General features: G+C 41.6%; 3 protein-coding genes across 5 annotated transcripts; 1 reads left to right on the top strand and 2 right to left on the bottom strand.

Annotated features, from left to right (window-relative positions):
• Positions 1 to 39: 39 nt before the first annotated feature.
• Positions 40 to 4,034, bottom strand: pigw (phosphatidylinositol glycan anchor biosynthesis, class W). Of its 3 annotated transcripts, XM_080041286.1 has the most exons (3): positions 3,907 to 4,034; positions 3,704 to 3,750; positions 40 to 2,985 (listed from the first exon to the last, which is right to left on the bottom strand). In XM_080041286.1, the coding sequence occupies exon 3, from the start codon at positions 2,980 to 2,982 to the stop codon at positions 1,474 to 1,476; it is 1,509 nt and encodes a 502-aa protein (XP_079897412.1). In that variant the 5' UTR covers positions 2,983 to 2,985; positions 3,704 to 3,750; positions 3,907 to 4,034; the 3' UTR covers positions 40 to 1,473. The 3 variants fall into 3 exon arrangements, with proteins under 3 accessions (XP_079897412.1, XP_079897411.1, XP_079897413.1); XM_080041285.1 differs by lacking the exons at positions 3,704 to 3,750; positions 3,907 to 4,034 and adding an exon at positions 3,408 to 3,530; XM_080041287.1 differs by lacking the exons at positions 3,704 to 3,750; positions 3,907 to 4,034 and adding an exon at positions 3,305 to 3,420.
• Positions 3,993 to 21,262, top strand: myo19 (myosin XIX). Its single transcript, XM_080041284.1, has 24 exons — positions 3,993 to 4,207; positions 5,576 to 5,723; positions 6,532 to 6,680; positions 7,127 to 7,240; positions 8,139 to 8,271; positions 8,370 to 8,439; positions 8,531 to 8,633; positions 9,978 to 10,074; positions 10,179 to 10,255; positions 10,608 to 10,698; positions 11,139 to 11,304; positions 13,042 to 13,115; positions 13,230 to 13,351; positions 14,144 to 14,257; positions 14,739 to 14,915; positions 15,005 to 15,142; positions 15,665 to 15,772; positions 16,216 to 16,286; positions 16,379 to 16,458; positions 17,371 to 17,516; positions 17,753 to 17,882; positions 18,544 to 18,629; positions 19,157 to 19,480; positions 19,885 to 21,262. Exons 1-24 carry the CDS (start codon positions 4,151 to 4,153, stop codon positions 19,996 to 19,998), a joined length of 2,889 nt encoding a protein of 962 aa, XP_079897410.1. The 5' UTR covers positions 3,993 to 4,150; the 3' UTR covers positions 19,999 to 21,262.
• Positions 21,256 to 23,238, bottom strand: znhit3 (zinc finger, HIT-type containing 3). Its single transcript, XM_080041288.1, has 5 exons — positions 23,100 to 23,238; positions 22,478 to 22,509; positions 22,294 to 22,359; positions 21,844 to 21,921; positions 21,256 to 21,665 (listed from the first exon to the last, which is right to left on the bottom strand). Exons 1-5 carry the CDS (start codon positions 23,228 to 23,230, stop codon positions 21,502 to 21,504), a joined length of 471 nt encoding a protein of 156 aa, XP_079897414.1. The 5' UTR covers positions 23,231 to 23,238; the 3' UTR covers positions 21,256 to 21,501.
• Positions 23,239 to 24,049: the final 811 nt, after the last annotated feature.

Consider the following 24,049-nt stretch of genomic DNA (forward strand, 5'->3'; position numbering starts at 1 on the left):
GTAGTAACATGAGCAAAGAAGCAACAAAAGACAAATGACCATTTAATTCAACCTTTATTTATACTCCAGAGATCATTGAGGCTTGACCCTTATTTGCAGTTATATCGAGTTAAAAACAGATTAGGAAAAGACAGTGGATGTGCACACATAAAGATGAACAGTAAAGTAAAAGCTCTATTACTTAAACATTACAGACTATGTTCAATTACTGTATCATTTTAAATGAGGTGTGTTGCTTTTAGGATAAACTCAGACTTTATTTAGTTTTATAAAAGGCATGCATACTTTTGAATATTTGCATAAATAAACGCGTGCAATAGTATTTACAGCAGGGGTGTCAAACATACGGCCCGGATTTGATCAGGCCCGCGACCTGTAGAGCATAAATTTCTGAGTATGTCAAAAAAAAAAGTAAGTCTCTAGCCCATTCCTGTGAGGAGTTATGAATTTTTAAAGAAATAACCGAAATGCTCACTCCTGCCGCTAGGGGGCAGCCTAAATAAAAAAAGCACATTTTAGCAACGTGGGAAATGGTAAATGGCAATCCTGCTTCACCGCTATTAATGTTTCCTCCAGTGCTTTATGGCAAAGTAAAAACCAAAAAAAAAAAAACATTTTTATTTTTAGTACATTTATTTTATTACTTTTTTATAAAAATAAAACTATTTTTATTTTTAGTGCTGAACAATTAATGTACTAGCAAGCGTGGTGTGTCTGCGGCTCTGTGTGCGCAAAACGAGCAGGAGCATGCTAGTGTAGGCCTACAAGATTTATTTCCTAATTTTCAATGCTGCTTTATTTTTATGTTTTAAATTGGGAAAAACGAATTCCAAAACAACCAATAACCTCTGTATTTAAAAATAAATCAAAACAGTAGAAGTTGCACTTTTATTTAATTGTATTTTGTCTGCATGTTTGCACAAAATGTGTCCCTGTACATATAGTAAACAAAATTGGACAACTGTAAGGTCAGTGCCTGTTGTATTTGTGTATTCAAATAAACAGTTGTTTATTTCATTAGTGCACATTGGCATCTTTGAGCAAAATACCCCCAAAATTTTTGCTGCGGCGCTACGCGCCGCACCTCCTATTCCCATGGCCGGCAGCAACCTTTACTAAGACATCTCCTGGGGGGTACAGAGATCCCTTGTGATCCGTGATAATGTAGGTTACAAATGTAGGCTGAGTGATAAAGCATATTACTGAAAAACAAAGTTAGGGATTTGGAGTTATTTTGCCATTATTTTACTAGTCCGGCCCACCTGAGATCAGAGAGGCTGTATGTGGCCCTCGAACCAAAATGAGTTTGACACCCCTGATTTACAGCATTACAGATCGTCTCTTCTTATAACCTTCAATCACCTCAAAGTTTGTATTTGTTCGGCATTGGAATGTGTGTAACTCCAGCCAGCCCCACAGAAAAATCTCCAAAATAACAAAGGAACCTCGTAGGCTCCCGAATTGGCAAAAAGTTTACCAGAATTTGACTGTAATTCCACAAAGATGCAAAACGTATATCACAGTGCTATTCGTGAACATGTACGAAAGCAAAACGCACACTGAAATCAAATCGCTACAACTGAGCGTGTCCACTAAGTAGTTGGTCAATCCTGTCATGAGATTTGCGAGCAAGAAAAACCACAACTGGTTCCTGCTGACAGCTTGGACCAGGCAATGTCGTTCTACTCGACGTGCGTTTTGGTCAGAAGATGAGTCCGATTGTTTCTCACACACATTCCACGATGTAGGAACAGAGTGACAGCCCGACGTCCGTTTGGACCACAGTAAAACCATATCAGCCAGGCCAATGCAGGACATGAAAAACAAGGACTGAGCGGCGGTCCACAGGAAGAAAGATAAATTTGCCATGCTGCGAGACACCGGCTCAAGGAATGTGTGACATATCCACAGGGCAGCATACAGGACCCAGCCTGCCAACAAGAGGTTACGGAGTGCTTTGAGCCACTGTCGAACTTGGGACCTCGGCTTCATCACATAGAGCCCAACCTGAACTCCTGCCATGTAGATCGCTACGTAGCCCGCTATGGAGAAGATGCCCTCTTTGTTAGCATGCAGGAAGTCCTTCTCTCTGTCTTTGTTGTGGATGATGAATTCCTTCAGCCCTGTTGTCTCCAGAACTAGCTGGTACAATCCGCTGATCAGAATGGCAAGGACCCACGACTTACTGGTTGGTATGACGGCCAGAATCAAAGAGGCCACGACCCTGACGATGGCTAGGGTGAAGAAGAAATTCCAGTGGACGCCGTATTCCGCCACGTGCTCCTGGTAGTCGGTCATTTTGAGGCTCACCAGCCTTCCCATACCCAGAGCCAGCAGGGGCCACACGGACAGGAGCTGCTTCTTGAAGTGATTCATCTTGGATCCCGAGATGTTCTTCCCTCGCGCCTCGGGACAGACGAGGGCGTTCGCAAAGACGTACGCTCCCACGCCAAAGTCCATCACCCCCGTGCCGTAGGTCTCCGTTTTAGCATATCGCCTCGGGAAGACGCTGAAGTCCACGGCCAGGATGCTGATGGCTGTTTTCACGTTGACAAACACCCGGAATAGAGTCACAAAGGGGACCTGGTTGGATTGAACGTGACTCTGGAGGAATGTGCTGAAGGTGTTGTGCTGTCGCCGAGCAGCAGAAGAGCGGCCGTTGTTGTTGCTACGATAGATGTAGCACAATATACAAAGTGAGACACAGGTGAGGCCAAAGATGACTTGTTGAAGGACATTGCTAAGGACGGTGCAGGAGAGGACCAGGGGGAGAATCAGAGTGGAGAAGTCCAGGAGCAGGTGAGAGATGAGCGGGCTGGGCAGCAGTGGGAGGAGAGCCCCCCTGGCCTGTTGGCAGAGGATGAGGATCAGGCCTCTGTTGATGAGGCACAGTGGGGCGATGAACGTGCCCAGAGCCACCTCCTGCAGACTGGTCCCATTGAGGTTACTGACAAACGCCTCCTTCAGCTCCCTCTGAGACATGGCCTGCAAAACATTCAAATTCACTTTTTTTAATACATGAAATAAACACCACTGTATAGAGACACATACAGAGAAGAATGCTTAACAGACAGAGTACAATGGGGCAACATTTGGATCACTATAGCAGATCCCTTTGTGACCTTATTATATGGATAGGTATTAGGGAGGCTACCCTCTCTGATTTAGGTGTATAAAATGTGTCACCAGCATCATAATTCAACTCCTGACGAACAGATATCCAGCAATAAGCACTTTCCTTAGTTGGCGTTGGCTTAAGTGAACAAAAGAACATTATAAACTGCATTTGAGGGTTACTTTTTACCTTTCCAGAGAGCAATTAATTCATTATCAGTCACCACTAATCTATACGACGTTTAATAACAATACCAAGGTAGTTAGCAATCTAGTTAGCGGTTGCTACTTACCACGACTTTTTCTTTTCCGCGTGTGAAAAGCGAAGTGACAGAAATACCTGTTTTATAACATACCTACCCTACCCACTATTAACATTTCCCTGCTGCAGCCCCGAGATTCTGCTGTAGATATATCAATAAACACGAGTGGCTTAACACTTGTTTCCGCATTCGGTCTCGTGGCGCATTCATGACAGCTCGGATTTCTGGCAATTCTAACTCGTGTCTTCAGCCGATGGTCTTTGGCTGCTAGCACATTATAGACAGGATTCTGAACCTAAAAAAAATTATCTTATCTTATTTCTTACCTTTGTAGTAGTATCATAAGACGGGGAAAGAGCTCTGATTTCCGTATCTCTTTGGATACAGAAAATAACCTTAATTGTCAATTAAAACAAAAAAGTATTAATGTTAAGTAGGCCTACAGGTAGCATTAAAACATATCCATAACGATCTTATAGTAGGTCCATGATAAGTGGTTCAAAAATAATAGTTTCAGCAGAAAGCCTACCTTTTCCAGCGGCGGACAGCTGGGCACAGGAAACTCCTCCAGGAGGAGGGCGGGAATAACTTTAAGTGTGCGGTTTGTGAGGCAGTGGGACAGGCACGGGGAGTTGACTCGTCCTTGAGGAATTTCTGACAGTATGGGAAAAAAATTGAAGCTCATGGCAGCAGAGCAACACTAACTCAGATTAGTTAGTCTATTCATATTATAGTTCTTTTGGCTGAAGTTTAGGAAGCTAACAGTCAAATCAATGAGTGCCGCCGACCACCGACGTGACGTTGGAGCAACATACAGAAACGGAGGGGGGGTAAGTTAGGACATGGGGAACAAAACCCGTCCACACCTTCTCAACTCATGGTTTTACCGTTTTAATTACTCTAATACTCTTTAATACACTACTAAAATGTGACAGGTAAACTTGTGGTGATTTTATCTACCTGCGCCGGTTCTCACTTGCGATTGGTAGGTTCGTGTTCAAACGGTTCAAACGCGCTGTCAAATGTTTTATGACTCGTACCCATGACCGAATCACCCAAGACGTCTACGCTAGTGTTAGGCCAGGTGAAAATAGTCCCTACATGCGTGACATAAACAATGCTAAAGTTATACATTTGGCTTGCCTTTACGTTATAAACCTGGAAATGTAACATAAATACACACACACAGACTGTTTTTCGGCGAAATTTAAACTTTATTAGCCTTCAGTAGCCTACATCAGATATACTTGGCATACACAAGCTGCTCTGACGTCTTGTATCTATTAGTGGCTGAACTTGTGCCCTATATTGGTGGAGTTGCACGTTTTCCTATACATAACATATAAATGTTACAAATGCAATTAATTGCATGATTTGTTTGGAGTTTTGTTTAAGAAAAGCAAACATGTTCTTTATTATATATATATATATATATATATATATATATATATATATATATATATATATATATATTTGTATTACTACCTACATGAAGCCTATTTATATTATTAGCCACCTACTAACTTCTAAGATCATCAATTAGCATACTGCTATGCATCTTTAGTGTCTAGTGTAGCTTACTGTTTGTGTGCTAGATGTCAAATATACTTTACACTCAGGATTTTATTTCTGTAGCATCTGGTATGGTATTAAATCAGGACTTTAAGACTATTGACATGGTTTAAAATGGCCTCACAGAGTGATGGGATGTTGGCTACCGACCACTGGATTAATTATGTCTGCACAAATGTACTCCAGACCCTTGATGGCAGCCTGGCAAGCCAGGCCCTGTGATCTTAGCATGCAGGACCTTTTGTCAGTCTGAGCAAAGTGATTGTGACTGAAGGAATTACACAAGACATCAAATACATGTAGCAATTGCCCATGTAAAACTATGTACCGTTTTACACCTTTAAAAAAGAGCATGATGTTATTGAAAGTAGCATGTGATGTGAGAAGTAATAATTGATTTACACATGTGTTCTGTATGATGTCGGGCAGCTCTCTAGATTGTGGAACAAAAACAAAACAAATATAAGGTGCATCAAAACATAATCCATCCATGATGTTCAACAATAAGTTATTTTTCAAATGGTCTTTCTTACCACCCATAGGCCTTTTCTTGTCATGTGGTACAGGTGTCAGTCTGTGGGTGCTCACCTCACCTCACCACCTCACACTTTGTCTCCCTCACATAGGTGAAAGGATTGGTCCAGAAAGTCCAGTCTCCTCAACCGTCGCTAGATGATTCACTGGAGGGAGAAGTGAGGGCCTTCCTCACTGATGAAGACCAACTCCACACTTACGATGACCTCACTAAAGTCAACCCAGTCACCCCAACAACAGGTAACAAACAGTGCTCGGGCTTGGTGCTGGTAGCCACATGTTTCAGCCAAGTGGCATTTAAGTAATTTAACATTTTAGGTAGCTTTTATCAGCAGGGTACTCCTTCCACTTAATATGATGGCACACGTCAAGATGTCAGTGAATGTTTGATATGTGGCATAAACATTGTCTCTATTTACAAATACACAGCTGGTGCGTCAGTGTTTTCCAGCCCATTTCACCTTGGATCACAGCATTTGCTGTTTGTCTATTATTCAATCACGTCAAGATAAAATCTGTGGGGGTGAAGAAAAGAAAAAAGAGAGAATGTATGAATGAATGATTGATTGATTGATTGACTGATTGCAGTTTTACCAAATTGCTTCAGTATACAAAATGAAAGGGAACGAGTTTTTCGCCCAAGTTAGCGAACATAGGTCATGCTTTGGCCACAGGTAAATATAAGGTGTAGTATTGTAAAGTGTCTATGTGTTACATTTGTCCTATTGACTCTCCATTGTTTGACTCTCCATTGTTTGTCTTGGCGTAGAAAAGCCAATGGCAAAATGTCATTGGCATTATGTAAGGAAAGGTCATTGATATTTAGTTAGTATTTCAGAATGGTGAGAAAATGTTAACAGTACAGCTTATTAACAGCAGAGGTCAGGGTTACAGCATGGAAGTCCTGTAGGATTTGTTTTTTGTTGTTTTGTCTGGTGCTCTTTTGTTCCGGCCTCTAGTGGTTGTCATCTGTATACTGTACATATTGGCATGCCCTTTGTTTGTTGCCTGCAAATGCCTGATGATATTTACTGTTTTTCTCTGGCAGTGCTGAAATGCCTGCAGGCCAGGTACCGCGTGAAGGTGTTCTATACCCACGCTGGCTGCACCTTGGTGGCTCTTAACCCCTTCCAGCCAGTCCCTGACCTCTACTGTCTGGATGTGATGAGGGAGTACCACTGTGCTCCTCAGCCTCAGGTATTCACACCGTCACAGCTGCTTCTCCATGTGTGAGACTTATGTGTATTCTCTGTATTCTCTGTTCTTTGTTTTCAAAACAACTTTTTGTCAAAATCAGTGAATATCTCCTCATGATCCGCTATTTGTGTCCAGGTGGCCCACTTTAGCTAGCAACATGGCCGTTTACAGAGCCTAGGCTGTGTATAAACTGTTTATTTTTCAGCGCACACACAGTACAGACAGCAGGGAGCAGATTGTGAGGAGGTATTGACTAGTTTTGCGTTCCCCAGAATCTCTCACTACGCCTTTTTTAAATTATACACAAAGGCAGACTTTCACAATCGACCCAACCGGCAGTACAACTGGTCAAGATTATTTTCAAAGTTAAACTCATTGAACTCTGAACGCTCTCTTGTCTCAGGTGTGAGCAGCATCTTAATAAGTCTCTATGTGTTTGTCAACAGGAGTTCAAACCACATATCTTTATAGTGGCGGAGGAAGCCTACAGGAATGTCCAGGGCCAGGTGGAGCCGGTGAACCAGTCGCTGGTGGTCAGCGGGGAGAGCGGAGCAGGAAAGGTAAACCAACAAACGTGTTAAGCCTAAAGAATAGAATAGCTACTACATCAATCAGGGGTTCAAAGTATTGCTTTTTAGCTTACAGTAGAGTGGCACACATTCAGTTTTGCAAGTTGGAGTATTGGCCAGTTTACAGAACAAGGACTAAGTTGGTTAAACATTTGTAAGCTGACTTGTTTTTGTATTTTTTTACATTCTCAATATAATTTTTGTAGTTCAACAAAAAAGTTCAATATTCCTATTTGTTGTTGTTTGCTTAGTACACGGTTGTAAGGGCAGTTTGGATGTGTGCATATGTTAGCACTTCACAGGTTAATGAAATAATGGGCAAACCAGTTAGGTTACAAGAAACAACTACTCTTCTGGCCCATAGAAAGTCATGTGTCTTTCTACCTGTTCAACAGCACGATTGGTTTGTTTTGAAAACACAGAATCTGTGCCAGTTTCAGCTGCTGATATGTGAGAATGTTTTGCATCTCCTCATTGGTCAGACCAAAAAAAGCTATTATTTTCTTCTCTAAAGGCTTATTATGAATTGGTTGGATAATGGAAATTGTAAGAGGCTATTAAGGAAGAGAGCATTAACTCTTCCAAATGGCACCTGGCCACAGAATCTTCAACGAAAACCTAATAACATGGTCAGAGCTTAAAACAATTATTGTATTAATGCTTCTCCAAATATGAGGATTCGCTTCTTTGAACTGAATATCTTTGGGTATTTGTCAACAGGTTAAGAGAAGATTTAAATTGGGGTTTTGGGAACAGTTAATGATAGAGATGAATGGATAAGGAGAATAAGTGTTTAGCCCTAAACGGAGGTGATGTCTGTAACTTTGGCCACAGGATTAGTAGAAAATGATTCTAGTTGATTGGACTTTTTGATTTTCTTTCTTTCTAGACATGGACGTCGCGTTGCCTGATGAAGTACTATGCCACGGTGGCGGCCTCCTCCTCTGTGGTGAAGAGTCAGGACACAGTGGAGAGGATAGAGAGGAGGGTGCTGGACTCCAACCCCATCATGGAAGCTTTTGGTGAGACCAGACCACTGATTGCTACTGTGTCTTTAATATGGGAATAACCTCTGCAGACAGACAGTCATTCAGTCAACCATTTTTTTTCTTCTGTGTAGGCAATGCCTGTACGCTAAGGAACAACAACAGCAGTCGCTTTGGAAAGTACATCCAGCTGCAGCTAGACAGGTACTTTCAGCAGCGAGATATAGCATCAGCTCATGTTCTGAAAGACAATTCCAGTGTGTAAACAGTTCAGCATGTTCTTTCTCACATGAAGGTGCCAGCTGTTGGTGGGAGCGTCTGTGCAAACATACCTTCTAGAGAAGACCAGGGTGGCCTGCCAACCGGACAATGAGAGGAACTTCCACATATTTTACCAGGTAATATCTCCTCCTCACGATCTGCTACCTGTCCTTACAGAGTTTGGCGATTGGAAAACAAAAATCCAGTGTTCATACACAGCCTAGGCTCTGTAAACCGGTACGTAAACGAAGGGGGCATCAATAGCTAGCAACATACCTGGATACAGATCCTAGGCTGTGTAATAACTAGTGGTGGGCCGTTATCGGCGTTAACGTGCTGCGTTAACGCCAGACTCTTATCGGCGATAAAAAAAATATCGCCGTTAATCTCTTATTCCACCTCCTGTTCGGCTCAGGGAGCCAGTCATTTGTACAGTTCAGCTTAGACTCGGCCGTAATGCTGCTGCACACACACACACACACACACACACACACACACACACACACACGCTGCATGTCAGAGACGAGGGGCGAAGCTTCTCTCACACACCCGCCGCTCTCTCTCTCTCCATCACTTGCCCACGACAAAATCGGGTATTGGAACGCAGGGTGGGTGTGTGTGGCCACCGGTCGCCACGTGACTATAAGTTTCCAAGTTTTAAACACTTCTATCTCTTCAACGTCACCGTACCCGAATCCTAAATATCCCCATAGCAGACGCTATATTTCATCGGGGGGAAAACTTTGTTTTGCGCCACAGTTCGACTCGGCCGTAATGCTGCTGCACACACACACACAGACACAGACACAGGCACACACACACGCTGCATGGCAGAGACGAGGGGCGCTACCAAAAAGACGAGAGGAGCGGTTGGAGCAGTTGGAGAGTTTAGAGACACATGCGCGCACATTTATTTACATAAAATCGCAATCGCAGTCACTTGTGCAGTTATGTAAAATGTTTCACTAAGGAAAATGACAGAAAAAGTAACGCACAGTGACTTTGATGAGTAACTTTAATCTGATTACTGGTTTGGAGATAGTAACGCGTTAGATTACTCGTTACTGAAAAAAGAGGTCCGATGCCGGTAACGCGTTACTATGTAACATCTTGTTGAACATTATTTATTTTCATCACCAATTATCATAGTAGAACAGCTTCCTCAAGCAGTTTGTGATGCATGTTGGAAACAGGAGATGAGCCCCTGGTCTGATGCGCCACCTGGCTTGAGAAACACGTTCTCAAAGACTTACTTTGAGTCATTATTTAGGAGCACACACATATTATGAATGAATTCAAATGAGCCATTTTAATCTAGATTAATCTAGATTAATTCCAAAATTAATCTAGATTAATCTAGATTAAAAAAATTAATCTATGCCCACCTCTAGTAATAACACTGGATTTTATGCTCATGTGATGGTTTGGTTTCATACTAAATCACCCAGATGTTAAGGCTGAGATTGTGTTGTTTTTTTCAGATGATGGAAGGGGGCACAGATGAGCAGAGAAAGGAGTGGAAGACGCCACATGGCGAAAGTTTTGCGTGGCTGCCCAATTCAGAAAAAATAGTTGAGGGTGGGTCTTTATTTATTCACGTGTAAATAGGCATTTGTTTTTCTTTTGTACAACTCTCTTTTGTGATTCTGACAAGTCACTGTTCCTTATTTGTTGTTTTCTAGGGGATTGTTTTCAGGAGACTGTGGAGGCGATGGTTCATCTGGGCCTCAATGCAGCACGACAGAGAGAAATATTCAGGGTAATGTATTCCTCATAAACTGCATTTATTATTCAGACTATAATGTAGTTGTAAGAAAATACAAGGACGTTTATATGTGCATTTTAAATGTGTATTAATGTCAGTATTTTTTAAAGCAATTTCACAGGAATAGCTTTAGTTGCCTACATCAATTAACCCTTACATCAGCATACAATTACATTATAGTGTGTTATATGCTGTTGATTGATCATGTATAATCTGCCTATAAATGCTAATGGCGGGGGGGGGTTGTAGTAAAGTATTCATGCATGCAATGCATACTTTTTTAGATAATCTTTCTTTCTCTGCAAGTGTAGCATTACATGTGTTTGTTTGTCTCAACACCTTCCAGATATTAGCTGGCATTCTGCAGCTGGGGAATGTGAATTTCTCCTCTCCCATGGTCGAATTGCAACCGTGTAACCTCGAGGAACAGTCCAAAGGTACTGAATATGATGATGTTAAAAATATTTAATCAATTCTACTCTTCATTATTTAGAAGTCTAAAAGCCTGACATAAATCCTAACTGTGTGACGCTCAAAGGCTTTTACTTTGAAAGATTTATTGCTTTCATGTGTCACGCTGCCGTAGGGAAGGATAAATTCCACACAACGTCACCCCACCGCTCCACAAGAATAACTTATCAACTGACATGAGAGGCTTAGTTCACACAGGCTTCTATTCCTGCCTGTGTTTTTCATTTATATATGTATTCATTAATACAGACAAAAAATACACTTAGCACATACAACCTTTTAATAACAAGACCAAAAAATGACACCATGCTACGTAAAACAAAAATACAAATACACAAATTATAGTCATAGGAAAAAACAGTTAATAGGATCCCTTGAGCACATTAAAAGGCTGCCTATGTTTCAGACTACCTGCAGAGGGCTGCCGAGCTGCTGTGTGTCCCTGCCGAGGAGCTCCAGACGTGTCTCAGTGTGAGGACGTTGAAGGCGGGGAAGCAGAGCGTACACAAGCCCTGTGCCCAGGCAGAGTGCAGCATGAGGAGAGACTGTCTGGCCAAGGTCATCTACGCCCAGTAAGAATCAGGCTTGGATCAACAATATGTCATCATGTGTGTGTGTGTGTGTGTGTGATGGGGGAAAAAGGGCTGTTCACGCATGAGCTCGTCTCTCTGGCCTGCTGTGACTCAGAGACTCGGTCCAGCATGGCACACATTTATTTGCGTTTCCACTCAAATTCAGGAAGGGTACCAAGCTAAGCAAACCTTGCCGCACCTATTTCTGTCACCCTTTCGTTAGGGTAACAAGCAGTCCCATAGAGTCCCCAAAAAGGTGGAGTCACACATTGCAGTCCGTTGATTGGTCGACACAATAGTCATCTTCGTGCGAGATATAATTCGCTGTGTGTTATCGCCTCGGCAAGAGTGAGAGAAAAATGACTGCACGCAGATCTTTTGTTTATTGTTTGGATTTTTTTTCTCTTCAATTAATTTATTGGCAGGTTACACGGTGTCCTGCTGCTATGACGCCAGAGCAGCACTGTTTATAGGGGCTAGTGCAAGTAAAGGCCACGACACACCAGTCCGACACGTTCCGACTACCCAAAAACTGGAATCGCCGTTTCAGGAAGCTCCAGTCTTTCCGTCGCGGCCCAAAAACACACCGAGACGACTGCTTATTTTCCGTACGTCCCGCGCTTGTAATGTCTCCACAACAGCAGGCGGCGCTAATCTGTATTGTGGCCCGAAAAAATACGAATGCCGGAAATGATGGGACAGCTCTCTAGAGCATAAACATAGATAGAAATACGTATTTATATTTATGGACCATAAGAGCACAATTTTTAGCAGAGAGTGTCGAGCATGGTGCCGAGCAGCCAACAAGGGTTGATGCATGTGAGTACTCGCAAAACGAAACGAACAAACACATTAAAACGATGGCTAGCTGTTGTTAGCTGTTTGTGATTATCGGGCTGGTGATTATCGGGCTGGTGTGTCCTGGCCTTTAAAGGCCAGGACACACCAGCCCGATAATCGCCGTCGTCAAAAAAAAAGACGAATCTGTTTGGTGTGTGCCGTGACGTCGGCCGACGTAGAGGTCGTCGGGCTTGTTTTGAGCCTGTCGGCCGCCGATTGAACATGTTCAATCGGCGGCCGACCGTCTTTCATTTGGAGCAATTTGATTGGTGGAGGGCTAGCGAATCAGTGAAGCCCGGAAGTGAGGCGGGTAGCACAAACAGCTAACAACAGCTAGCCATCGTTTTAATGTGTTTGTTCGTTTCGTTTTGAGAGTACTCACATGCATCAACCCTTGTTGACTGCTCGACACCATGCTCGACACTCTCTGCTAAAAATTGTGCTCTTATGGTCCATAAATATAAATACGTATTTCTATCTATGTTTATGCTCTAGAGAGATGTCCAATCATTTCCGGCTTTCGTATTTTTTCGGGCCACAATACAGATTAGCGCCGCCTGCTGTTGTGGAGACATTACGGCCCGCGAGCGTACGGAAAATAAACAGTCGTCTCGGTGTGTTCTTTAGCAGCGACGGCAAGCTGGAGCTTCCTGAAACGGCCGACTCCATTTTTTTTGACGACGGCGATTATCGGGCTGGTGTGTCCTGGCCTTAAGGGTAATGTCTGGGGTCACCATGCTTTACCGTGCCGAACCGAACTGTGCTGCTTAGTGGAAACGAGGCAAAACACTCAAATGTGAACCCATCAGATGCTTTTTCGTGTACAATAACCGTGACAGTGAAGAAGCTATGTCTGGTGTTATTAATGATAGATTTTGTCACTTTTTCTTCCAACAGATTATTTGAATGGCTGGTGACATTCATCAATAACAGCATATGTGCAGACAAATCCACCTGGTGCAACTTCATAGGTAAAAGCGATTGTTGTCTTTCACCCATATAGATTCTGTTTGTAATTTGTGCCTCAATTTCTTGTCATAAGTTGCTCAAATGGTCCTCTCTCTCCTCTGTGTACGGTTCTCCAGGAGTTCTAGATGTGTACGGCTTTGAGTGTTTCCACGTCAATAACCTGGAGCAGCTGTGCATCAACTACGCCAACGAGAAACTGCAGCAGCACTTTGTGGCGCATTATCTCCGAGCTCAGCAGGTATCGGCAGCAGAGTGTCGGCTTTCACTTTCCATGCAGAGGCCTCAGCAGTGTGTTAGAAATAAAAATATACGTGTTCTTTAGCCTTATTTATGAAGAAAAAATGACCATGGAGAAAGGTGTAAAATTCGGGATCTCGGCCTCAGTATTTATTTAAGTAAATTGACAAGGCAGGTTGACAGGACAGAAAGCAAGAAGAAGTCAAAAAAAAGTCCCTTCTCTCTCTACATCAGAGCATTATATTATCTTCTAACATCATGAGAATGTCTACTGATTGGTTGAATCTTGTTGTCAGGCAGATTTCAGAGTCCGTCCCCCTGTTCCCTCCTGGCCGAAACCAGGGATCATGGAAGTCTTCCTCCCCCGGCCTGGAGCAGTTTCTAAGACGTGCTTGGCCAAAAGGCCCTTTGTTCTAACAGATACAGGAATGTACCTTATCTCATGGGAAATCAGCTTCAGTTTTATTGCCCAGCCTCTACCTCCCAGTGTCCGAGCACAAAGATCAGAAGGAGAGAACATCTACCAAAGTCAAATGTGAAGAATATATCAATGGTTCAATTGATTATACAAGAGTAAATGCATATTAATGGGGGGGGGGGCATAATATCATACAAATTAGAGTTATTTTTTCTAACAAAAGCCGTAGTCTCTCTCTGAATGGGGATCTGTTTACTGTGTCTGTTTCCAGGCCTCATATATCCACAAGGCTTCTTCAGTCTTTATAAAAAACTTTGATTTTATGAAAAATGTATCGTATAATTTGATATGTATGCTTGTCTCTGCCTCTCCCAGGAGGAATATGTGTCCGAGGGGCTGCAGTGGTCCTTTGTCAAATACCAAGACAACCAGAGCTGTTTGGATCTGATCGAGGGAAGCCCTATCAGCGTGTTTTCTCTTCTCAATGAGGTATGCCGCTCACCTTTTGGTTTATGATATTATTATTTTTATAGTTACTTACCTACATGACACACAGACCCAAAGGCAAACATCACACACCCCTATATTATTAAAAAGCAAAAGGCTTAATAATAATGCTAATTGGACAAATCCATATTTTTTTTACAATGCCTTGTAGAATGAAGAAAACTCATCACATACTCATACTTTTTTTCTGCAAAGTGTTTGTGTTGTACAACATATTAAAGTGAAAACACTAAAAGTAAGTGAAGATCTGTCTCCAAGGCAGTGGTAAATCAAACATGTCTTCCCAGTAGAGTTGACACTGATACTGTATGTTTATTTTTATTTTTTTTATGTTGAAGCCAATTGTAAATGTTTTTAAAGAAGGGACCCCTTGTTTCAATGCAGAAGGCACTGCAGTCATTTCCCTGGTCAATATGTACTCTTATCTTTTATAAACTAATGTGGATGTTGGATGTGTTTATAGGAGAGCCGTCTTAACCGAGCCTCGGACCCAGGGACCTTAAAGATGCGTTTGGAGAAGGAGCTCTGTGACAACGCTAACATCAGCTGGGACAAGTTCAGCCAGGAGCCACACTTCACTGTGACACACTACGCCGGCAAAGTCCACTACCAGATCCAGGGCATGGTGGAGAAAAACAAGGTGTGTAAGATAAGCTTTAAAATAAGGTTTTCAGAAAGTTGACCACACAGACCCAATTCACTCATCTCCTCCTGTATTTTGTGTCGTAGGACCCGGTGCCACCAGAGCTCGTCGACCTGCTTCAGAAGTCAGACAACCCCTTGCTCCACCAGATCTTCACTGACCAGGAGGCTGAGAACCCAACCTCCAAGGGGCTCAGCAAGGTCACTGTGGTCTCCAAGTTCAAGGTAGGAGCAGACCAAAGCCTTCCTCAGCAGGGTTTAATTAGCTTATCGGGGCCTGTCAAGTGTTGTAGAAATGTGATATATCTATAACCTTGTGAGAAATAAGAAGAACTAAAACTCAACTAAGTTTGAAGTATAAATAATGATAAGTAATAAAAAAGGATAAAACAAATAGAGTCTCAAAAACTGTTCAGTTGTCTGACAACATTCTGATGACAGCCATAATATGTATACAGAGGATTAATCAATGAGTTGATTCACTCAGGAAACAATAATAAAGACCCCTCACAAGGTGGGGACACTAAAGAGGAAACGCATGACGGATCAATATATGGAAAACCGTCACCCGTTCAGCGTTCAGGACTCCACTGTTTTCTCTTATTAATCATTTCAAAAGGCAATGTGTCACAAGACAGTAAACAATGGGGGAACATTCCTTAAGTAGACTGGCAAAAACCCATTCAAAATGATTTTCTCATCACATTGTTTAATTGTGCCACTGATGATTTAAATGTGTGATTGTAGAACTCTCTGGAGAGCCTGATGAGGATCCTCCACACCACCACTCCTCACTACACCCGCTGCATCAAACCCAACCCGGAGTGCAAGCCACTGACCTTCAAAAGGGAGGAGGTAAGATGGTCTACACACACATTTTAAAGGTGGAGTCAACCACTTTGGAGAACGTTTGTCAAAATCCGTGAATATCTCCTCCTCACAATCTCCTACCTGTCTGTACTCTGAAAAAAAAAACTGGTGTTAATACACAGCCTAGGGTATGTATATAAAGGGGGCCCACTGTAACAACATGCCGGTTTACAGAGCCTAGACTGTGTATTAACACCATATTCTACTCAGCTTACACACAGTATAGACAGGTAGACAATCGTTAGGAGATATTCAAGGATTTTGACAAAGTGGTTTTGACAACAAGCGTTCTCCAGAATCGCTGACTTCCTCCTTTAATGCTGTCCTCTTTTACAGCAGTATCACAATGACAACCATGAGAAGCAACACTTGATATTTTAACTCAAGGGAAAGGTTGTAATGTCTTGTTTTCCCTCTCTGCTGTCAAGGTTATCATGCAGTTGGAGGCCTGTGGGATCGTGGAGACCATTCATATTAGTGCTGCTGGCTTTCCAATAAGGTGAAACGGTTTTCCCTTGTGTTAACTCTTAATATGAATGTTTTGCTTCGTTCCTCTTGGATTTTGTCTGACTTGTCGTTTCTGTCGTGCAGGATTCCTTTCTGTGGCTTCATGAAACGTTACGGACTGATTGCAAAATATTCAAACAGCGAGTCTGGGAGTCATCGTGTCTGTAAGGAGTTTGTTGTGGGATCTATTGAAGGTCCATGATGGCATGTTTACTGCGGACCATGAGTGATTGTTATTTCTTCTCTTTAGGTCTGCTGCTATATTCTCCCTTACCTTTACTAGCCCTCTTAGTAAATCTGATCCTCACTTCTCTGAACTCCTTGGGACCTTTTCCGCTTGGTGCAAACAAACAAGGGCTTTCTAACCACATTTTCAACTTCTTGTGAAATTTCCAGGTAAATGCATGCACCTCTGACTTCCAGACCTTTGCATGTTGTAACATGTTTCTCTGCTCCTTCCTGAACATTCTCAAGCCACTGTTCAGCTGCTTCTTAGCCACGCTAGCGGCATGTCTCTATGGAGGACAATGTCTGTCAATCTGCCACTGATCCAAACTGGAATATGTCTTCAAACATCTGATGGATTGCTATGAAATAAAAATACACACAATCATAACCCTGACATTATACATTTGAATAACTTTGGTGTAATTCTACCTTTAGCACCATCAATAAGGGCCAAAATGGTCATTTGTCCAATATTTTGGTTCATGACCAAATCCCTAAAAAACTGAGGGCATCTCATTATTATCGGCTGAAGCCTACTTCATGTTTAGTACATGCTCACATGCAAAAAGTAAGATGGTGAACTTGGCAAGAACTATACCTGCTAAATGTAAGCATTTTTCAAATTGGCATTGTGAGCATGTTAGCATACATGCTTCTAACATGGTTGTAAACTAGACTCTTAGTCTTGATGTATGAATGTTAGAGGAACCTGCTCACTTATGCTGAATGCTGCAAATTGTCACCAGGTTTGAAAGATAAATCGTATTCACAGTAAGCATAGCAGTGTCTGTTGAAACTGTGCTGTTGAAACATTAATTAACATTCATTTTAATTCCTCTCCGTCTTAGATGTGAAACCTGACAGCAACACATTTCTTCGGCCAGAGGTGGAGACGCTCCTCGGTGTCGTTTTAAAACAACACAACCTCCAGAGTGAGAGCGACAGTTCCTGGGTGCACTGTGGAAGGACTAAGGTTTTTCTCACCCAGTCGATGGTCAGTCATATGTACACACAGGCATTCTCACACTTCATTTTAAAGTGCATGTACAACTGAGTACAAAAAAATGCCTGCGATATAATTCTCACACGTTTTACTACACAGTGCCAAGAATTAATTTTTCTTTCTGGTTGTACTGCCCTTATTGGGTGTTTCAGTTGCTTATCAAATCAAATCCATCAAGTAAGGTCTGTGTTCTGTTTGTGAGTGCTGACCTGCCTGTTGTCTTACAGCTAGACTTGCTGGAGGATCAGAGGAAGAAGATTCTGTGTCGCTGTGCCTTCTCCATTCAGTGCTGCTGGCTGCGGTACCAGAGACGCAGACTCCACGCCCGCCAGCAGTCTGCTACTCTTATCCAAGCAGGTAAACTCTTTAAATGCCTGGCCGAGTGCTATCAGTAGAGCTATGACGTGTTCTGGCTCCCTCTCTGTGCCAGTCTGCCGGCTTTAACCTGACCTCCTGAAACAGCAGGAACCATGTTTTTTTTGTACTCCCTTGTGAGTGGGAGAACATACTTGGGTTGGGTAGCATCCAATGTATGATCCCTTTTTAAACCTATGTATACCCGGATACACGGTATTACAGTCAAGTTATACTTATTAATACTTCAACTGTAGCCTTTTGTTTTAGGTCCTGGCCTAACAGTTCTTTATGCAAGATAACATTGAGCTCACTAAGATTAAGTTACCTTTGCCAAATATAAACTTGTTTGTGTTGGCTCTCTTTTCTTTCTACTTTGTGTGTTTCTCATAGCGAGTATGAGTGCGTCTAAATAGCTTTGTCCTTTTTGACGGGTGCTTTATTTGACAACTTAGGCTCCCATCATTTACTGGATTTCTTTCACCAATTTTATAGCATCTTCAAACACAGGCATTCTAGTTGCTGGACACGGACTCACACAGCACATTCTCTCCCTAACGTCCCTAGTATAGACCTTTCTCTCCACAATGTGCAGATTAGAATTAGCAGGATGAACGGCCTGGTTAGACGTTGATGGTTGACGTTGTTTTTCTGCCTCTTTCAGTGGTGCGGTCCTGGCTGGTCAGGAGGCGGGTCCACACATGGAACAGAGCAGCTGCACTCATCCAGAACACTTGGAGGAAGTGGACGGTGAGATTTGGAAAAGAACGTGAATCGAAATATGCCCTGCGTTCCAAATCACATACTCTTTCTTTTTACTACATAACATACTAAAGTACAGAAGAGTTTTAGGGCCACATGAAAGCCAAAAAAAATCAGATAATGAAGTTTTCATTATGTCAAGAAATGTCTAGAATAAAGACGAATACTCCAAAATGCTATTGGAGTTAGTGGGGGCATTTATGTATTTTCAGCATACTACAATTGACGTGCATGTATTGGGACATCCTAAATCTTTTTCTGGCATACTAAATAGTAGGGAAGTATGGGGATTGGAACGCAGGGATTGTCCCAGTTTTGACAAGGAAGGAGAATGCATGGAATAAAAAAAACATTAAACTGTCCATCATGCTAAATCTCACCAGGGACGACGGATGAAAAATGGCCTTCTGGAATGAATTTACATCTATGTTTATTAATGTGCACTGTCCCCTATTAAATATATATAGACGGTTGAATGTACAATATGTAAATGACTGTTTCGTTCGTTGTGGCAGAGCCTATTGAAGTCCTTGGCTGAGGCAGAGCTGGATGATGCAAAGGACCTTGTGGAGGAAGAGGAGTCAGTATTAGACCCTGTTATCAGGGAGAGCGGCTCAGTGCAGCTCTCCAGCCTTCAGGAGCCTGTCTCGGTGCGAGGCTGGCCCATGGGCCTGGCTCTGGCCTGGGCCCCATCCATCACTATGTCCCTGACGGCCACAGGCTTCCAGAAGCTGGTCTCTGTCATGGCCTCCCTCGACCTGCCCTCCAGCAGGGGGGAGTATAAGGTGGAGACCAACCAGTACACGCAGGGGCTCGCCTCCATACGGGCTCAACCAAAGGTCAGCTCACATCCACAGCTTCTGTTCTGTTAAAGTGAAACTATGATTCTCAATTTAAAAAAAAGTTGTTTTATTTCACTGTGTATTTGCCCACAACCAACATTACACCTAAATTTGTTTTGTGACTTCTTCTCTAAAACTTTCAGTCCCTACCGTCTGCCCCCTACATTCCCTCAGGAAATTACGTGAAAAAATATTTTCCAAGCTGAAGCCACGCTGGATTTATTTTCAGGCTGTTGCTTTGCATGTGACATAGTTTAGTTTTGAAAGGATGTACAGTAGGAAAAGACAACCCCAAAAAGAAAAGTTACATAGTACAGCTTTAAGTGTCCTTCAAAGCTTTTCCCATCTGAATCATATTTACGATTGGTCATTTGAGATTCTATTTGTCTTTTTCCTCTCAGGGATCTATAAAGCTTCACTATCAGAGATCTCCGCTCCTCTACTCCGACAGGCAACCAGAGAAGAAGAGCGACGTGACGGGGTTCAACGAGATCCTGCTGGAGAAAACTTTGTAACTTTTGAGTTCTTTGCAAAACACTAAAGACTTAAGACTGATGGACACCGATGAGGGACGATCAGTGAAGCAGCTGCTCTTCCATTATCTGAAACAAACCTGGTTCTTTATACATGTCTAAAGTGATCATTCACACTTTTAAAAATCATGTGTTGTGGCCATCATGCCAGGTTCTCAAAAAAATGCCCATTGTCCTACATGCAGAAAACAATGAATGGGCTGAGAGTTGTGATTATGATCTTTTAAGATGAGTCTTAGTGCCCGTCTGCATAACTGAAATCAAACAGCCAATCTGAGCACTTTTTATGTCCTATTGTTGCCTGAACATCTGTTAAGAATTGGGCATTCTGAAAGTGTTTTCCTTAAAGATCTACACTCAATTCACAAATGTGCTGTTAGTATATGTATTTATTTTTAGGGTGATTATGTTTGAGTTCATTATGGATTCTGATAGACCTGTTTAAAGGTGATAGGACAACACCACACCAGCATTTATTCTGGGTATGATTTATGCTGGGGGTGGAAAAAGTAATTAAGCGAGTATTGCACATGTAAAGCATATATATTGCACATTAAAACCAGGCATCTGTTGGCATTAAGCAACAGACAGGTATGTCATGATCAAGCACACATCACAGATGTGAGACTGGGAAAGGATGAACCCAGGTTTATGCAAATTGCTGCTCTTTGCTTGATAAAGGGTTTTTATAATATGCAAATGTTTGACTGAACCACTTTTTATGGGAGTTTGAATCTGCTGCAAGCATTCAGGAAGGTGCTGCGTAACATACCAAAGCCCTCACACTTGTGTTGTGTGGGAGAACAGAACAAACATTATAGCCATCAGGTTGTTATATTCATCATTGTAATATTCAAAGCATGTTTTTCATAAAATGATTTAACTTAACACTGCCGTTTATCATCGTAGCTTTGATCCAACTTCGACATTCCTAGCAAATCTGTATTTGCTAATAATTCTCTTTTGACCTTTTTCCAGATCGATTCACCGAAATGTGAGTCACTGGGTTTTTATTTGGAAATCTGTATACTTTTTTTTGTCAGTGGTACCAACGGATCAATGAACAACTTGAATAACATTAATGTTTAAATGGCTGTTTAATAAATGTCATTTTTGTAACAGTAAATGTGGAAACTTTCCTTTCATCTCTTACTTTGTCTTCATGTGATCTGCCATTTCGCAGGTTGACTGCACAGTAAAGCCTTGTACTGTGCAGCAGTAAAGTGTTGACTCAGGAAATTATGTTTGAAAACAGCATTTATTTGAACACTATTTACATACTGTCATTTCCCAGGAAGTTAGACCAACAAATTACAGAAACCGCACACTGCTGCGTATTACAAGAAATTTGATAAACTATATTTAAAATAAAAAGGAACCCCCCCCCTCCCCCCTCCTACAAAAATATAATGAAAATGATCTCGAACACTAATTCAGACAAGGTTTTACAAATCATCACCTTCATTGTGATGTTGACGATTTTGCTTAATTTTCTACAATTTTCAAACACCGATCTGAGAACTCGATAAACAGAGGCTCCTGCATGGCGTCCTTCATTGCGTCGTATTTGCTGTCTGCTGTGTCCACGGAGCGTAACAACTGTCTCAGATGGGGGTTGCATAGGAGATCCCTTAGCTCCTTTGACTGACCTGCAGAGGACATGGGAAAACACCAGTTATTACTCACATCTGATTTTGTTTGGTCATTAGCTGAACCAAATATTCGATTGATGAAGGCATATTCAACATGTGATGTTGGCCCCCTGATGTTAAGAAGAACTGAAGGGTTACATATATAGACAAAGGGGTAATGCTTAAATATGAATACCTAACAGCTGGAGCCTCTGCATGGACACTTTGTCTCTGATGTCCTCTTCATGCAGAAGATCCTCAACACCCCACGGCTCTGCAAAGACAATGTAGTTAAAAAAAATGCTTGACGTCACATTAGTCTCATTGCAGAGATAATCTACTGAAAGGGACCATTAAATCCCTATTCTGACAACTTTTAAGGAACAAATACGTCCATAAAGATCTCACATTTATCTTCAGTGTAATCAGGACAATGACGCTTGTTGGCAAGCTCTTGGATATTAAGCATTATAAAATAAGACTAGTATGTTGTAAGTATATTTCTATATACAGTAATCCATCACAATTCTTAACTTCATAATTATGGTAAGGTATATGTTGCCGACATGACCTATTGTGCTTAATTTGATTGGTGCTCTTGTTGGCTGACATTGACGAACTACTGATGAGAGAAACAACATCATACCAGTGGTGAAGGCACCATTAGCTTCAGGCTCAGAAGGGGCAGGCGGCTCAACAGGAAGGCAAGTCTCTATAAACAAAACAAACAAATTAGATGATGGATCAGAGGAATATTTCTTCTCAAGGATTTCAGCTTATCAAAACATACACGAATAAATCACTAAAATACTGAAAATAAACTGATTTACCTTTATGCGTCTTGTAACAGCCAACTGAACAACTGTGAGGGAAAAAAAAACAATTAATAATTGACCGTAATCGAAACAGTATTGTCTGGCAGATTATATCATTATTATTATATCAAATCAGATTGAATTAATGAATAAATTAAACAAGCAACCCATGATTGTTAAGCTATCGCTTGTACAGCAGAAAGTCAAATCGTAAACTTTTTTGACCATCGTGAGTTGCCGTCCCATGTGTTTTTGAGTCCTAAATGAATTTCACGTGTAACTTGAGGACATAATTTAGGTCAGTGGCATGTTCATATGTACAAATATGCTCATAATGTATTCGGTTTAAATGTTTTACTTCCCATGTTTTTAAAACAATGCTACGTCTGTAACGTTATTATGTGGCTTTAGCTTTGGGTATGGGCCAGGGCGGATAACCCATAAATTAGCCCTCCTTTTAGCCTATATGGTAAATCAGGCTACAAACTTGCTAATCTACTAGAGCAACACAATATCTATGTTCTCTGTTCTCAAACTATTGTTTTAAATGTGCTTACATGTTGCTAGTAGGCTAACACAGACAACCACATCTTGAAGTAACTGGAAGTTATGTGTACTGTTATTTAAAATGACTTACTATCTTATTTTGCAGGCTGGACATCTGTATTTCGGTGTCTGTTCGCTGCACACACTGCAAATCTGCATCTTGGCGGGTACAAAAAAATAAATGACTGATAAATTGTTAACTTTCCTAGCAGCTCGGCTCATACATGTGTGAAGACCAGGAAGGAAGTGATGTCAGCTGATTTCCGGTTGAGCAACCTTCAAAATAAAAGCAGTCAAATGTACCAGTTGCATATAGCCTACAATCTTTTTTTTATTTATTATTATTGGCGACCATCTGGTTGAACTGAATTACAGTGTTATCCTTCATTTAGGCCTATGTAACTTTTAAATTCCTGCAATGTACTTTCCTAAACTTCCAGTTGCAGATACATTTTGACTCCATGTCATTGTAAATATGGGACACCCCTCAATGATTGATCTCTTGAATATAAATAAAGAATAAAAATGAACAATATAAAATGCATAAAAAGTCTTTCTCTAGGCTTCGGGCAATGTCCGTGAGAGTGTTTTGGAAAGCATGCTTGCCGCTTGGCCTTTGTGGGTGGATGTGCATTCCACTGCACTTGGATACAAAAAAAGTAAACAGCAAGCCCTTAATCCCCTTTGAGAAAACAATGGACACAGACAGGAGGGAGACATTCACAAAGGAATAGTCGGGTCAAATGATTTAAAAGAAAAATGGGAGAGATAGATTGTACTTTTACAAAAACTACAAAAAACACAAAACAGTGACACAGCATACTTCACAAAACTAAACTAAGTAGACAGTGTTTATTATCAGTTATAAGCAATATGAGCAAAACAATGCACGTTGTTTCATTTCCCATGAGTTTTTTATTGAATCAAATGACAGTACAATATATTATGCATCTATAGAAATAACTACGTTTTATCAAGCACACACACCATACCTATAGGCCTATATCCCAACACTAACTATAAACTTGCACAGCTGTAACT

Source organism: Ammodytes marinus (genome assembly GCF_949987685.1).
Source record: "Ammodytes marinus genome assembly, chromosome: 14".
Lineage (NCBI taxonomy): Eukaryota > Metazoa > Chordata > Actinopteri > Uranoscopiformes > Ammodytidae > Ammodytes > Ammodytes marinus.